The sequence below is a fragment of the Spea bombifrons genome, chromosome 4 (assembly GCF_027358695.1).
Source record: "Spea bombifrons isolate aSpeBom1 chromosome 4, aSpeBom1.2.pri, whole genome shotgun sequence".
Lineage (NCBI taxonomy): Eukaryota > Metazoa > Chordata > Amphibia > Anura > Pelobatidae > Spea > Spea bombifrons.
In genome coordinates, this window is record NC_071090.1 from 81,180,895 (window position 1) to 81,197,652 (window position 16,758).

The 16,758-nt window shown below is 38.7% G+C and overlaps 1 protein-coding gene across 4 annotated transcripts in view; it reads left to right on the top strand.

Moving 5' to 3' along the window:
* The window catches only part of MYO5A (myosin VA), a 64,602-nt gene that overhangs the window by 18,302 nt on the left and 29,542 nt on the right, over positions 1 to 16,758 (top strand). For all 4 annotated transcript variants that reach the window (XM_053461905.1, XM_053461906.1, XM_053461907.1 and 1 more), the window contains exons 2-8: positions 5,752 to 5,862; positions 5,975 to 6,146; positions 8,023 to 8,167; positions 8,641 to 8,797; positions 11,787 to 11,930; positions 14,863 to 14,944; positions 16,265 to 16,372. In XM_053461905.1, coding sequence (XP_053317880.1) covers positions 5,752 to 5,862; positions 5,975 to 6,146; positions 8,023 to 8,167; positions 8,641 to 8,797; positions 11,787 to 11,930; positions 14,863 to 14,944; positions 16,265 to 16,372 — 919 coding nt within the window. The remainder of the gene's footprint in view (positions 1 to 5,751; positions 5,863 to 5,974; positions 6,147 to 8,022; positions 8,168 to 8,640; positions 8,798 to 11,786; positions 11,931 to 14,862; positions 14,945 to 16,264; positions 16,373 to 16,758) is intronic.

Consider the following 16,758-nt stretch of genomic DNA (forward strand, 5'->3'; position numbering starts at 1 on the left):
AGTGTATTGTGCAATGTTCTGCGTCTGGTTTATAAGAAGGATTAAGGACCCTCTCCCTTTTGCAGAGACATGCTTTGCTTCACTAATCCATGGGAAAAATAGGCATGACTGCACCTTTAATTGACCTTTTTGCAATACCGTACCCGTCTCGATTCTGAGAAGTAACTGGGAAACAATCATTGTTAAGCTGTTACAGCAGTATATCTGCTGATGTCTGCATGTGACTGGAAAAAAAATGTCATGTGGTAAACTGGGAAAAGATAGTTTCCTCTGGAGGATATATGATGGCTTATTTTTCGTAGAACATATGCATCAATCTTTTCTTTTCAATGTGTAAAGTGGATACATGAAGATTCTTCAATTGCAAGGTAAGTTACTAAATAAGGAAACTGTACTAGTATCTCTTTCCAGCAATGTTTTACTTTGCACATAGGTCTAGAGCTTACCTAACCTGGGGAGAGGGCACCAGACATGGTGTGTGAAAATCATTACTCCAAAAGTGTCAAATGAATTAAAAAGATTCTAACCCCAATATGATCGAGTCCAGTGGTGCATCATTTATAAGGGCCTCCAACCATCTGACAGAGATCATCTCTTTACCCATGACGGACGTCTGGTAAGGACAGAGCAAGTGGAGTGGATGGAGCAAATCCTAGTGACTGAAAATGGAAATGCCTTTAGGCACAGGAGAGTAACGGGTGAATTTTCTGTCTTGAAGTTCTCTCCCTTCTCCTTATCCCATCCTCATAAATGCAACATGAACCAATCAACAACAATCAGCAAGTTAGGGGAGAGGTGTTCTTATGCTAAAGTAAGAAAAGTTGTTTGCGCATTATGTCGGTTGTTCATACATGGCTGGTGAGATGCTATGATGTCATTGGTGGAAGTACTAGTGGCGTTTCTCTCCTTCTCAAAGGAGGACTAATGCAAGGAGCCAGGTCCCCATACTGGTGGCATCTAAGTTTTGTGCTCTTCTGAATTTACATAAATGCATCTATTTTTGAATGTATAAAAAAAAAGTTGGCATAAGGGATAACCCCATGCCTGCTAGATGAGAAGATAAGCCACCCACTAAATTCCAGGCATCGACTGTAAAGGGGTTACGGTTAAATTTGCACATTTGTTCCCAGCCTTCTTATCCTATTAAACAATAGCTGTCACGACCAGAGCAATTATCTCCTAGTCTTGTTTAATGTTTTATCTTGCTGCGTGTTATAAGATGTTAAACATCTGTCAGCCCCTCGTGACAAAGGCCCCAGCGAGCAGCCCTGTCTCCATGGTGATTCCTGTAATAGGGAATTACTATGAATGGAGGGGGCATCGAAAAAAGTGGATGGAGCTGACACAGAAGATAAAATAACACATGGAATGTGAGGCCTAAATTGTTAGTTTGTGATTCATGGAACCGCTATGAAAAATAACATGCTGCAGCATACATGTTTAATCCTCCAGATCTATATTTCCATAGCTTCATTGTACAAGTCTGAAGTACTTAGACTGCCATAGTCTGTACGAGACTGCTGTACTCACTAGGTGGGATCTCGCAGACAGTCCCTCATTCTTAGCAGGTTCAAAAGAAAAGTGACCCGGGTTGTGATTGTGCCAATATACATTTTGTAGCAAAATGTTCCTGAATTTAAATTGTGTTTAAAGTGACTCTTTCCTTGGGGGTGTGGCTATAGATGGGTGGGGCACAGGCACAGACTGTACCATTTGCAGGGTAGTGAATGCCGGGATATGATGTCATATCCCACAGCTTCAATACATGCACAGATTAGTAGGCCAGTTGGGCATATCAGAGGAATTGCCCAACCAGCCCGCGTCCCGCTAGGGTGCTTGGGGGAAGTACTTAGTAATTACATTTAAGCATGTTATGGTGCAAGGGAGTTTTTTTTTATACACTGAGCCAGTAAAATGTAGAGAATGATAGAAAAATACCGGACATGCATTGTGCCTGCATCATACCTATTGCTTGTTGCTATTTAAGATCTTGCACAGCTATTGTTTTGTTATCTTAAATGACTATAGTATTTTGCTTTATTAGAATGTTATTCTGCTGCCTGAGTGACAGTCTGTTCTTCAATGTCTTTTGCATGCTTTGCGTCATGTCTTGGTAAAGGCCCAAGTGCTACTTTATGACCTAATATGGTCATACAAATTGTCTTGGGAAGATTATTTTTATGTGTAATTTTTATTTTTTAATTCTAACATGTATTTTTCAAACCATTGGATAAGCCAAGAAAAGTGTTGAAGAAGCAAATGATTGTTGGATGAGTGGATCAGTAACAAGTTAATTTACAGATTTAAAGTTGATCAGTAGGCGTAATATACATAGCATCAGTTAATAAAGATCATTGATCGTTAAATATAGCTTGTAGGAAGTTGGAAATGATTGACTGATAAACTAGATTTTCTTTCTTTCTTGGGTAGAAAAAGCCATTTTTAGCGGAGTGTTATGGATGAGGAGAGTTGCCTTAGGATCTCGGGTATTTACTTTATACGGAATGATACTACGAGATGTGGCCCACCGTTTCCTTTCATGTTAAATTCTGAAGTCAAATTTTCAATGACCCTCTTTTGCTCCTCGTAAGTAAACGGGGCTTCTGCTGTGCTGTAGTCTGAACCCTTTTGGCCTGAAATCTATGAGCTTAACATGCTTATTATGGTTATACTTTAAAGAGGGATAAACAGTACATTTTGCTGACCGGATTGTCCAAAAGGTTGGCTGAAGCTTACATGTGGGCATGAGATACAGTACTGTGCAAAAGTTATAGGCATGTCTGAAAGAATGCTGCAAAGTAAGAATGGTTTATAGTTCTTATTTATCATTTAGCAAAATGAGTGAACAGAAGAAAACGTTAAATCAAATAAAAAATGTGGTGTTTCTACCCTTTGCTTTCAAAACCCATGTTTTGTTTTTTTTTGTATATTTTTTAAGGAACTCAGCAGGTAGATTGTTTGAAACATCTTGGAGAGCTGACCATAGTTCTTATGTGAATTTAGGTAGCCTCAGTTGCTTCTCTCTCCATGTAATTCTAGAGAGAATTTGATTTTGAGACATTTGGGGTTGTTTTCATGCTGCAGAATAATTTTGGGGCCTCCCATCTATTTCCAGTTTTAAGTTCAACATAATTTATAGCCAATGACGCTATAATATAGCGTGTTTATTATCACGCAGAACATAATTTTTGTAATTTTTTTTTAAAAAACCCAAACATTTTTAAGGATACTCTTTTAAGGACATCATGGATTTACACCCTCCCGGTGACTGCTTGGGGAAAATAGCAAGGCTAGCACAATGTATAGGTGCAATATCTTGCCATGGAAAGTTCCCTTTTGTTATTTTTTTAAAATAACTTCATGCATAAGAACTAATAGCAAATTTGGACTTAAAAAAAAATATATTTAAAATGTGTACCTTTTTTGTATCGTAATCTGGTTTATTTCCCATTGTTATATGAGAGATGTTGTTGGTTTTATTAGCAGCAGTATCTGACTTTCTGTGTGTGATAATTGTAATGCTTTAGGTTGATTATAAGCAGCCATTCTCATCGTTAATGTATGGTATAACGTTCCTTTGTAAAAAATGTACAAGCTTAAGAAAGGCAGTGAGAAGTAAGGGAAACAATGGTCTCAAGGAGTTGGGATTACGCTGGGAAGGATGAGCCCCCAGTCTTTCGGAATGGTATTCCGTAGCATGCAGAATTTCTCCTGTGCCACCTTAACGGTTAGTCTGTGAAGAGCAATGCGCTTTATTAATGAAACCATTTCTGACAGATGTCAAGAGAAATTAAAATATTCTCTCTTTTTTAATAATTGTAAATTGCAATTTCAAATGCCAAATCCTTTGCACATTAATTACAAGTATGCTTAATTTCCCTGATTCTGTGTTACTACATTAATCTCGGTGTTAACACATTAACAAGGAGATGGGCGCATGTTGCTTAAGTGTTCATACAAATACTTAAAAGAGGCAGACCTGCTGCAGGAGCAGCCACCCCCTTCCTCTTGAAGCAGCCAATCAGTGGTCGGGAAGTTCTTTCCAGTTGGAAAGTGTTCCATGCATGTGCATGGAAGTCTGAACAGCCCCCTGAACCATCACAGGAACTGACTTTATATTATGTGGATGGAGGTACATACGGCCAAACACATCTCTTGCGCGGCATTTAGCTGATGGAGAAAGGGGCAAATGCGTATGGGAAAAATTCTGCAGAATTACCCCTATGGATGCAAAAAACGGAACACATAGCTATCATATGCATTAAAGTGCATATAATGGCTGGGATGTCCGTGCAGATGGAAAAATATGGTACAGAAGCATATGTATACTGATGTCAAATTGCTGAGCAGATGGATGGGTGAAATGTATTTTTACCTATTCGTCTGGCATTCAGAGAAAACTTTCACAGTGCTTTTAGGTGCAACACACACACACACGCACACACACACACACACACACTGAATGTAGTGAGTGCAGTCTGTCATCTACACACATAGAATAGCGATTCTTGTACAATGTTTGAAAATAAAGCTGGAACATTGCATTGGTTGCTATGGAAATAACACCATCTAAAAAACGTCACACCAGAATCCCTTTTTATTCATAATATAAGAATTATCTTAAAGGTAATCCCCAGCCTTTTCTTTCAGTTACATGCATTTGACTGATGCATACATTTCATTTTTTTTGAAGCTCTAAATTGAAAATATCTCTGTAATGGTTGCCGGACCCCCCCATTTTAGGAGGATTATGGAGACCGGGCATGGTTTATATAGCCATTTTACCAGGGGAGGGGAATTAACACACACAGGAACACAAAATAGATCACACAAAGTCAAGGCAGACAACATTGACACTAGACTAATCTCCTCACACAGACAATAATAGTGAATATGTAATGGGGGTGAGGGGATCGGGGAAGTAACACTTAAACGTGGACTAGACAGTGAGTCGTTCTTAATATACACCGGAATTGAAACAAGGGTGAAAAAATACAAAATATTACAATTTAACCCCTGCAAGTCATTGTACAATCCAAATAATTTTCATGAAACGGGGGTCCAGCATCTATTACACTTCCCTTTCCTTCCTCCCTTACCCGTGTTTTCTCATTGAGTGTGCCTGAATGGTAAATGACTGCTCCGCTCACATACAGATTACTCGAGTTTCCATTGAAATCAACGTGAGTAGAGTCTGGATTACTTGTAAAGTAAATAGAACAGCGTTACTAGAAAGTTGTGCTGGTTTATTCCATATGTACTCGATAAATGGGTCTATATGCCCCCATTGTCCCTGTAAGTTGATTGACAGCCTCCCGCAAGTTGAGCTTTCATTGACATGCAAAATAGTCATCGATGTACATGAATGAAGTCGGTACACGTCTCTGCCTGCTTAATCTCCTTTACATTAAAATGGCAACACAAGCGTAATCATTAAAGCATTAAAACCGTCCGCATGGTTTGTAAACAGCTTGATAACTGTTCAGTGGTTTAAGCTACTAAACCAAATCCACTATGACTGCTGCAGAGCTCATTCTAGCACGGCACATGCCGCTGCCTATTCATCTGATGTTCATAGAACACATTACAAAGAACAAGCTTATATGGAGATCACTGGCTTCACCTCCTAGTAGGGGATTTTACTGTAGATGATTGATCTCATTGGAACCGTTGCACTTGGTTATATGTTTATTTATTTTTTTTATTTTTTTTGTTATTCCGTGTTAATTGAAATGCCTGCTTTTGTTGCAGCGAGCCAGAGTGTGGATCCCGGATCCGGAGGAGGTCTGGAAGTCTGCGGAGATAATTAAAGACTACAAGCCCGGGGACACAGTACTTCACCTCCGTCTTGAGGAAGGCTCGGTAAGAGGGCAATTAAGGCGGGATTGTGATGTGCCTGGTTTACTTGGCTGCAAAATGAATGAAAGGTATATTTGCAGTTGTATTTCATTTGTATTAATCTTCTGTCTTTAAGGATTTGGAATACCGTCTAGATGCCAACAAAAAGGAGCTCCCACCTTTGAGAAACCCTGATATTTTAGTAGGCGAAAATGACCTCACAGCGCTGAGCTATCTTCACGAACCAGCTGTTCTCCACAATCTCAAAGTGCGATTCATAGACTCCAAACTTATCTATACTTACTGCGGTAAGTGATGCTGTGCTAGGTTTCCGATGGATAAGTAAGACGAACAATAGCTGCAATGATCCTAGAAACATTTGACATTTAGTAGCTGTCGTCCCTTTCTAGACCATTAGTGCTTTCTTTACCCTATAGACGTACGGGCACGTCCACAAAAGGTGTGGCAGGATTACCCGTAGGATTTACCTGTGTGTCTGTATGTCTTACCTTTTTTGGTTGTTGATTTACCTGTATGGTGGTTCTCACAACCGCAGAGACATCTCCAATAGACAGCCTTGACCCCCCCCTGTCAGCAATCGTTGTCTTCCTGCTGACCTATTGTAACATACACTGTTACATACTAGCATTCACAGTTTTTTTTTTTTGCATGTTTCTATGGTTTCAAACCAAAAAATAGGATGTATAATTTGTGTGGGTACATGAAACATGGAAAAGCAAAATCTTGATTAAGCCCACATATGGTAAAAATGGCAAAAAAAAAACGTATGGTACGTAGGATACTAAAAATACTAAATCGTTTAAATAGTAAATTTGTTTAAAGATAATTTTATATAAAAACATTTTTTTGCAATGAAAAGCCATTCAGATACTTTCATCGACGTTCTCCTAAAAATCTGAAAGCCTGTCTCTAATCGCAGATAGCACCGGGTTGTCTGTCACATTTCTATCACAAACCTGCTTCGTTATATACAGATTTTAAATATCTCTTTAAATCGAGAGACTCGGCGGGTGTGGATATCATTGCCGTGTTAGAATCAGGCTTAATAGTACTCCAGTGGATGACTGCGCACCCTAATTTCATGTAATGATTGGTATCTATGCCATCTTTGTACTATAGTAATGAACTCATCATCCAGCTCTGGCTGATTCTGGTAATGTTTCATTTGTAAGGCGGCAGCAATTAGTCAACATAATTCAAATAATTTAATAGTGATTTCAGGTTAATTATAGGTTTACTAGTTAATGATCCTAAATATATGCATATGCATTTCCGGAAAAAAACATTCTTAAATAAATGAATGCATAAAATAAATCAAAGCACTCTGTACTTTGCTTCATGGTAACCTTTTAACCCCTTAATACAGTTATTATAGGTGCTGTGCCACTTTGGCAATACATTAATTACACTTCCCAAATAAAACAAAGCAGATCTGCCATTTCTTTCCTTCCTCTGAAGGTTTAATGATATGAAACTTTTTTTACTTTTTCCAGTTTTTGTGGCAACAACTTATCACCTTATTTTGAGTCACGTGTCAATTCAGTGTTCCCGACAGAATTTGTGAATGAGGCTAATTTTACTTGGATAAATGCTGAAAGAGTTTAATTCAACAGAGTAGATAAAACAGCACATTCAACTAAATGGATTTAATTCCTGTGAAGCAGTGAATGCAAAATTCTTTAAAGCCCCCTGTATGGTATTGTTGTATAAGGCATGTTATCCTAGATACTATGTCCTATTTAAGTGGATCAAACATTTCTGTTTGTAATGGAAAAGTAAAGTAATTCAGAATCCGTTGTGTTTCCATTATGTTTAACTCTAGGAGAAATCCAGTTCTGCACCTTATCTTGAATGGGATGGGCCAATCAGGAAGGGAATGCATTGGTGCCTATGAGCTCCACATGAAATGTCCTAATCACTGGTTTCAAAAATTGAACCCACGGTTTATAGCACTTTCCGTAGAAATAATCTACATTGTATACATAGCTTTTATGTTAAACTACTTTTTAAAAATGTATCTGCCCTTGAAAAAAATATCACATTGGTGTACTTTCAAGAGCGCAACTCTGCATGGTTTCTTTCACAGAATATAATTTGGTTTTTGCTTGGAATCTGTGAATATTCTGCTTTATTGTTCATGCACCTGTCATTTTGTCATTTTAGGAATTGTCTTGGTAGCTATAAACCCTTATGAACAGTTACCCATCTATGGAGCAGATATCATCAATGCCTACAGCGGGCAGAATATGGGGGACATGGATCCTCATATATTTGCAGTGGCAGAGGAGGCATATAAACAGATGGCCAGGTTTGTAGAATACTTGCTGATTCTCTGGGTGTGTGTGTACACATACATACCGATTTGGTGATTAACTATAGTTTGAATGGACAATTCATGGGTGTGTGTTAGGTTTTTGAAACACTATTTCAAGTTTACAGCTGAGGCAATCCAGAATAGTTGTAATAATTTAAACAAGCCAGGCTAGAATTGTAGAACAGTGTCACACTGTCAATCAAAACGCTTTGTTGGTTCAAGAATCCGTAAACAGTGTTGTGTTGGCAACAGCACTGTCCTCTATCACAGCCCCTGTGTGATCACTCTGCGACTCATTGTCAAGTTGAGTGGCACATGGTGGCCAGATAGGTAAAATATGGTGGTGGTCCAGCCCCTAAACAAAAATGCCCCTTGAAATTACTAAACCTGATCTGATCTGTTGAGGCTTTGTCATGAACATGATGCAGTGTAATAAGTTGTTGGCTGTTGCAATATTGTTTTTCCAGGGATGAGCGAAATCAGTCTATTATTGTCAGTGGGGAATCTGGAGCCGGAAAGACTGTCTCTGCCAAATATGCCATGAGATACTTTGCTACAGTCAGTGGCTCTACCAACGAAGCAAACGTTGAAGAGAAGGTATTGGCTTCCAATCCCATCATGGAGGTAAGAATGGAGTAGGGTCTTCTACACTAGACAAATGCCTCATGTCAATTGCACTTACATACAGCTTCCCAACAACATCACCTCTTTGCTTTGGAGTCTGTAGGATGTGTAACAAAATTAGGTAAAAACAAAATATACGCATGTTATTCCCACAGTTTTTAAATCAACATTTATATGGAATCTACCTTCACTAGAAAACATGTTAACCCTTAACTAATAACACACAAATTATTGTATTGTTCTTGTCCTTACTAAATGCATCATTCAAACATAAACCATGTAAGGACTTCAACAAAAGCTAATTAGAGTCAGGAGTTGGCAAACCTGGACTTCAATCAATGAAACAGGATTGGAGGTGTGTTATTAGAGCTACTTTGACAAAAAAATAACATTTTGAGTTTGCTATTCTCAAGAAGCATCTGCTGATGTGAACCATAGCTCACAAAAAATAAACTTTAGAAGACCTAAATCAAGAATTGTTTATTTGCATGAAGCTGAAAAGGGTAACAAAGGAATCTCAAATTAACCCGTCCACAGTTAGACAAATTGTTTATAAATGGCGGCGATTTAGTACTGTGGCTACACATAGTGTTTGCTTATACTTCTGACTTAGATGTAGATCAGATCACATTTTATGCACAATCAATGGAGAAAACCAGGTCATTCCAAAGGGTTCATTTACTTTTTCTTGTCACTGTACTTAATAAACTGGAATGAACTGTGGAGTGGTTGAACTTGATGGACTATGTCCTCCTTTCAACCCAATTAACTATGTACTACAGGTTATTATAAATGTTATGAAAGGTTACATATCCTTACCTGTTAGATACTGGGAGCAGCCCTAATAAGTGCTCAATTGTCTTTTGGTGGAAGCGAAATGCAAGCCGTAGAAGAGTTAGGTATGCATGTACAAACTGTAGGTAGTTTTAATAAATGTATTTTTAATACATTTTCATGTATGAGAAACAACCACTTTTTTGGTTAAACTGGTCTATAAATCAATGATCATACAGAAAGACTCCTAGAATACTCTTTTAATGCCCACAGTTGAGTGAGTTTCTGTTTGCAACTTGCAAATCACCCCTTTAATGATTTTGGATTAGGTTGTTTTGATGTGGAATGGGATAAGAACGTCTTATTACTTGGTTCCCAGAGGGTAAAAGGCAAAGCTTTAGCTTGAATTCCGGTGTGTGGACCCAGCCGACACTGTAACTTATATTTTAATGTGTGTTTTCTGCTGTGTGTGCAGCCATCATTAATGACGATAATTAAAGATTTTGACTTGTGCCAAAAGCTGTATCTTATTAGTGAAATGTGCCTGGTATCTGTTTGGTAATTGTAATATCGGGAGCTCATTGCTGAGGCCTTTTATGCATTTAAACAAATAGTCCTGCCCAACAACATGCATGGATTAAGTTTGAAAGGGTTGTGGACACCCATCTTCAAATAATCACACTTAATACTTGCCGGAATGACATAGTCTGTGACATTTTCATTACTTCTCCTCTAATGGATTAGCGGTATTCTGAGGTTATTGCATTTGTACAGAATTCCATCACATGCTGTCTGCTAAAGCCCAAACCAACACAGCATATTTTGTGCGCTGATGTGATAAAAAGAGAGATAGTTAGTTATAGAGAATGTTAAGGTAATTGGACTTTGGATCATGTTAATCAGTCAAAATGCTGTGTTAGGCATACTTTTTTAATATATTAACCAAATCTTTGTGGTCAAAAAACATTCCTCTGTAATTAATAACAGAAACAGTAAGTATGAGAAACCTACAATTTAAAGAGATCTATCCATTAACTTGTAGTTCTTTGATTTCCGTATATAAGGTGGAGCTGTAACTTAGAGATAAGAGGTTTAAAGAAGAGTCGATGTATAAATGTTATCCAGGATTATATGGTGTAACAAACATCCCACTGTACTAATTCGATTTTTGACAGATCTGTGCTCTTTACGTTTAATCATACTGACACCTTCAGGTTTTTGAGACAATGTCTCTGCACATTCGCATTAATCATTCCGTAAAGGAGAACTAGGACTGCCTTTACCGTAACTAAATTCATGTATTAAGACTGCTCATAGTTTTTTTTTATGTTTGGCAGTCCTTGAAATAGTCTTGGAGATATTTAGTTTAGCAGCTTGTGGTAGGGCCAGCGTTTTCAAATCAGTTTCTTGTTTGGAAGTTATCTCCCTTTTCATAAAGGCTGTCTGAACCAGTCAACAAATGACTTGATGTGAAGGGTTAATCATGCAGATCCAGAGAACAGAATGTAAAGATAGCCGGCCAGGGATGGACTGGGGAAGAAATGTGACCCTGCCACTTTAAGGCCAGCGGCCGCCAAATGATATACATGTGGTTGTCGGCTGTGGTTAATGGTAATATCGCTTATCATAGCCTTTTTATTTTAGTTGTGACCTTTTCAGGCAGCATGTGTTCTTTATTCAGAAATACCAGTACTCTTGTAGCATATTCAGCTTTTGATTAATTGAAATATAGCTTTGAAAGTTATCATGTTCAGTCTCTCAAGAGCCCTTAACTTCATACAGTGGGTAATGTGAACTATTTCGAGTACTCGACGTTTTGCAGTAGTCCCGCGTCAGTCATTTAGAATGTGAAATCCTTTCCAAGCTGCCTTTCCCTGCATTATGAAAATCCTCAATGCCTGGCTTTCCAGTGTAGATAAATCATCAAGACTTCCAGTTATCCACGACTCAACATGTAGCAGCACAGATGAGTTTTTTGGCAAGAATGGAAACATCATATTAAAAAAAAAAAAAGATACAATCCCTTGATGAAATAATGAATAAAATAAATGTATCCCAAATCTAATTTCCTTTTTGTAATGTGTTTTGTTTTTGCAGTAGATTAGACCTGAGCAGTTCCCTAAGTGTTTATTCCCGATCCCACTGTGACACATTTACAGCTTCACACCTTTTCAATGAACGAAACTACATTTTCATGTATTTTTTTCCCCCGCAGGCCATTGGGAACGCGAAAACCACAAGGAACGACAACAGCAGTCGTTTTGGGAAATACATAGAAATTGGCTTTGAAAAGCGACTTCGAATTATTGGAGCTCACATGAGAACTTACTTGCTGGAAAAGTCAAGAGTAGTGTTCCAGGTGTGTTTCTGATGACGCAAAAACATTTTTATTATTAGTTTACAGTTTGCACCAAATATCTGCCGTTTCCTACCTTGCCTACTAATGAAGCAGTAAAATAATAGTGTCTTCTTGAACCATTTAAAGGCTATTGTGTTGTTTAACCATTAATTTCCTTGTATACCATCGATCGCATTAAACCAAAATCTTCTATCTTGGCATTTTTATAATGCAACATTGTTATCCTTTCTTACATTTTCGATTCAATGCACTTGTATAACAGTTGTAGTCCTATCTATGACTAAGAGACAGACCTAACCCGAGCAGATGAAAGCATACGAGAGCGTCGCCAAAGTGATCCATCTATTTGTGATGTCAACTTGTGATTACAAGTCGCCAATGCATCACTAGTATTAAAGGTTATGGTACTCGGGGTTCTTTTTTATTTAAGATTTTATTGAACAGACATCGGATAACAGAGTAAATTACTGTTAAATACAACTGAGCTCTGTAAAAAATACAGAAGATCTCAAGTATCAAGATAGAGAAAAGAAGGAAAAATACAATTTAAAGAGATATAACAAGGAAGAAAAAATGTATCCTAATTTCATACGTTGCCGACATAATACCGTATTTGCTCGATTAGAAGACGAGGTTTCTTCAGAGCAAATGCTCTGAAAAATACCCCTCGTCTTATAATCTAATAATCAGACCTCAAATAGGTCTGACTATGAAACTAAGATCCAGATCCCCCGCAGAGCTGCAGGGGACCTGGCTCCTCCCGTCTTATGCCCCCTCCAACTTACCGGTGCTTCTGACTCCCCGGTGCGTAGCCAGGGCAGCGTGTAGACCTCTACGCGATCCGCGTAGACAACTTCTGCTGCAGCCGGGAGAAGAGGTGCGGTTAGCAGTGGAGATTGTCTGCACCGGAACTCTCCTCACTGATAGCCGGGGAAGGTCTGCGAGACGGACGCTGACAACCCCCGCTGCTAACCACACCTCCTTCCGGCTGCAGCGAATCGTGTAGACATCTACCTGCTGCCCCGACTACAAACAGGGGAATCAGAAGCACCGGTAAGTTGGGGGGGTGTTAAATGGGGGGGCATAAGGCATTTTTGTAGGCAGAGTGCTCTATGAAATGCCTTTTAACCCTCTATACGCCACTCTGCCTCCAGAAATGCCTTATACCTCCCTATATGCCACTCTGCCCCATAATATGCCTTTTAACCCCCTAAGTGCCAGAGTGGCATATAAGGGTATGAGGCATTTCTGGAGGCATATGGGGCACAGTGGCATATAGAGGGTTAAAAGGCATATCATGGGGCACAGTGGCATATAGGGGATATAAGGCATTTATGGGGCAGAGTGGCAAGCCTGGGGGCAGATGTGCATAACTGGAGGGGCAGGTTGGAAAATAAAAGGAAATAAAAACAAAATATTTTTCTCAATCATAGCTTTTATTTAAAAAAAAAAAATAGTTTACGTAGTTTATATGAATTAACATTTACTGGTAAAACTTTTTTCCTATAGGGTTGTCTTATATTCAGGCTTTTTCTTTTTTCCCTAAATTAATATTCAGAATTTGGGGGGTCGTCTTATGATACGGTAATACTTCATTTTAAATACCGTCATAATTCAAGCAATAAAATCTCAAGTATATATACCGTATTTGCTCGATTATAAGACGACCCCGATTATAAGACGACCCCCCAAAATCAAAATATTAATTTAGGAAAAAAACAAAAAGCCTGAATATAAGACGACCCTATAGGAAAAAAAGTTTTACCAGTAAATATTAATTCATGTAAATATATTTTTTAAATTTCCTTTTATTTGCCAACCTGCCCCCCCCCAGTTATGCCACTCTGCCCCCAGAAATGCTTTATACCCCCCCTATTTGCCACTCTGCCCCATGATATGCCTTATACCCCTATATGCCACTCTGGCATATAGGGGGTTAAAAGGCATATCATGGGGCTGAGTGGCATATAGGGGGTTAAAATGCATTTCTGGAGGTCCAGAAATGCATTTTAACCCCCTATATGCCACTCAGCCCCATGATATGCCTTTTAACCCAGCATGTACTGGCTGCCTTGGCTTGATAGGAGTGTGATTGCTGCTAACAGCAATCACACTCCTATCAAGCCAAGGCAGCCAGTACATGCTGGAACCTGGGGATGATAGTAGTGGGATTACAGCCTCCCTATGCCATGCTACAACCCCCACCCCCCTTACACATCCATGCTATCACACACAAACACACATTCACAAACATTTAAATACTCATTCATTCCATTAATCACACATACTTCACACATTAATCACACATACTTACCCAAAAACCCTCCCCCACCCCCTTACCTGAACTGCAGATCTCTCACTCGAAGACTTCTGCAGGGGACCGGCTGTACCAGCAACTTTTCTGGCCCCGCCCCCAGAGGAGGGAGGGGGAGATAGAGTTCTGTGAGGAAGCTACAAGCTTCCTGTCCTCCTGCTTCTAACGGAAGAGACGCTGCTCGCGACCGGTAAGCAGCATGGCCCCAGCCATTTTTTTGATTAGAAGACGACCCCGATTATAAGACGAGGGGTATTTTTCAGAGCATTTGCTCTGGAAAAAACCTCGTCTTATAATCGAGCAAATACGGTATTTACTTATATATATATCATAATGCTAAGCAATACAGTTGTGTTAGGCAATCGTACATGTATTAAATATCTTTATATGTGTTTTCTCATCATCCCAAATAAATACAGAGCCTGAGTGCTGTTGGGTGTAGTGAAAACCAAAGCATTATTCATTTCTGAGTATTGATCTTTTTTCTGCCGTTTAGTGTTTATCTGGATTTAGTGGCAGTAAGGTGGAAGCTTTACAATATGTTACTTGTCAGTACATTTGAGAGGTTTTAATTTAATTTGTGTGTAGCTGCATTTTTTTTTCTTTTTTCTTTTTTAGGCAGAAGATGAAAGAAACTATCATATTTTTTACCAGCTGTGTGCATCTGCTTCTTTACCTGAATTCCAGATGCTCCGTTTGGGTACGTGAGAAACCTTACAATTGAGAACCGAAAAATATTACATGTGTGAATGCTAGCGCTTGCTGGATACGCTTATTATGAAGCGGCACTTTTTACTACCCCATGAAGGTTTGCCACCCTTACGTCTCCATGTCCTGAAGAAAATATAGACCTTATTGAGACTATATGTGGATTTAATGGACACGGACAGCTGTACAGAGTTAGTGTCAGTGTACTGAATGCTTATGTGTGCATCATTTCGTATGAGGATTTTTATTACCCTTTTTCATGTCGGATACATCAGTACAGACCCCAATTATAACAAACTATAAACATTCAGCCATGGGGATCTTGTGACTAAAGCTCCTTTTATCTAAAAAGCCATAAAATCCATCACGTAATCTGCTTGATTAGTATCTGAAGGCTCTGTACTAACACGTGTGCTCCTGAGCCGAAAACCTATAACCAACAGCACAATACGGAAGGCTCTACTTTTAGGGGGGCAATCAGGTAAATGGCCAAGCAATGTCTAAACACCCAGGCACGGATGCAGAAAGAATACAGCGTTAAATAAAATATGTTCTGTAAAACCTGATGCTGTACTGCTTGTAACTTGTATAGCAATGCAATTGGATTCAAAGTTGAGCTTCAATTAGTGTGTGTATCTGTGTATATATATTACATAAAATTAAGCATATTATGAAACAAGTCCCGTGGAACTCGTGTAGTTTAATTGAGTGGAAATGTTGTTTTTTACTAGCTTTATTGTTTTCAGTTGATATGACAATAAGATTACTTCTAAAGCTTTGCGTCAGAATCACATTTCATGTACAAGCTGTGTTGACCCCAGGATAACCAGCAATGCCCAATAAATCTGTGCTTAGCTTTATATTACCATGTGTAGAAAGTTTGTGCTAAGTTGATAAATGTGTTTTGAACTCAAATTATTATGGTGTGGTGAGTTCCTTGTGATCAGATCTACTGAATCGAATTATCAAACGGGTTTATTTACTAAATCAGTTTGCACATGAAATTGTTCTTACAGACTTCATTGGATTTCTACAGTCCCAATGTAAAGTATTTTGCAAGCTAGGAATGGATTAGCTAGTCTGCTTCTAATTATTGGCAAATAAAACACTGTCCTCCTCCCTGGTCCCACGATTTTTGCCACTGATTCGGCCGAATATGTCTAATTCATGGAAAACGGAATCCCTCCATGCATTTGCAAAAGTTGTAGTGTCCCTTTAACAAAATTTGTGGGTTAACTTTTTTGTTTATAATGCATTATGAACATTTTAATTTCGGCAGCAAATATTCAATTTTTGCTTTTGATTTATGCAGGACATGCCAACAGCTTCCATTACACAAAGCAGGGTCGCAGTCCTGTGATCGACGGAGTTGATGATGCAAAGGAAATGAAAAACACAAGGCAAGCTTGCGCCTTACTAGGTAAAGCACACACAGTACTGATCTCAAGCCGAGTTGTATGGCATAGAACTTTTTAAGAGAAAAAAAAAAGAAAAAAAAAGTTCATTTGAGCACACGTACTTCCAATATTTACAATACAATCTACATTTGGCCAGAGCTGGGGAGATCTACAGTGAAGGAAAAAAATGTTTGATCCCCTGTTGACTTTGTTCGTTTGCCCACTGACAAAGACATGATCAGTCTATAATTTTATTTGAACAGTGGTAGACAGAATAACAACAAAAAAATCCAGAATAACGCATTTCAAATAAATTATAAATTGATTTGCATTTTACTCCGTGAAATAAGTATCTGATCCCCCATCAATCAGCAAGATGTCTGGCTCCCAGGTGTCTTTTATACAGGTA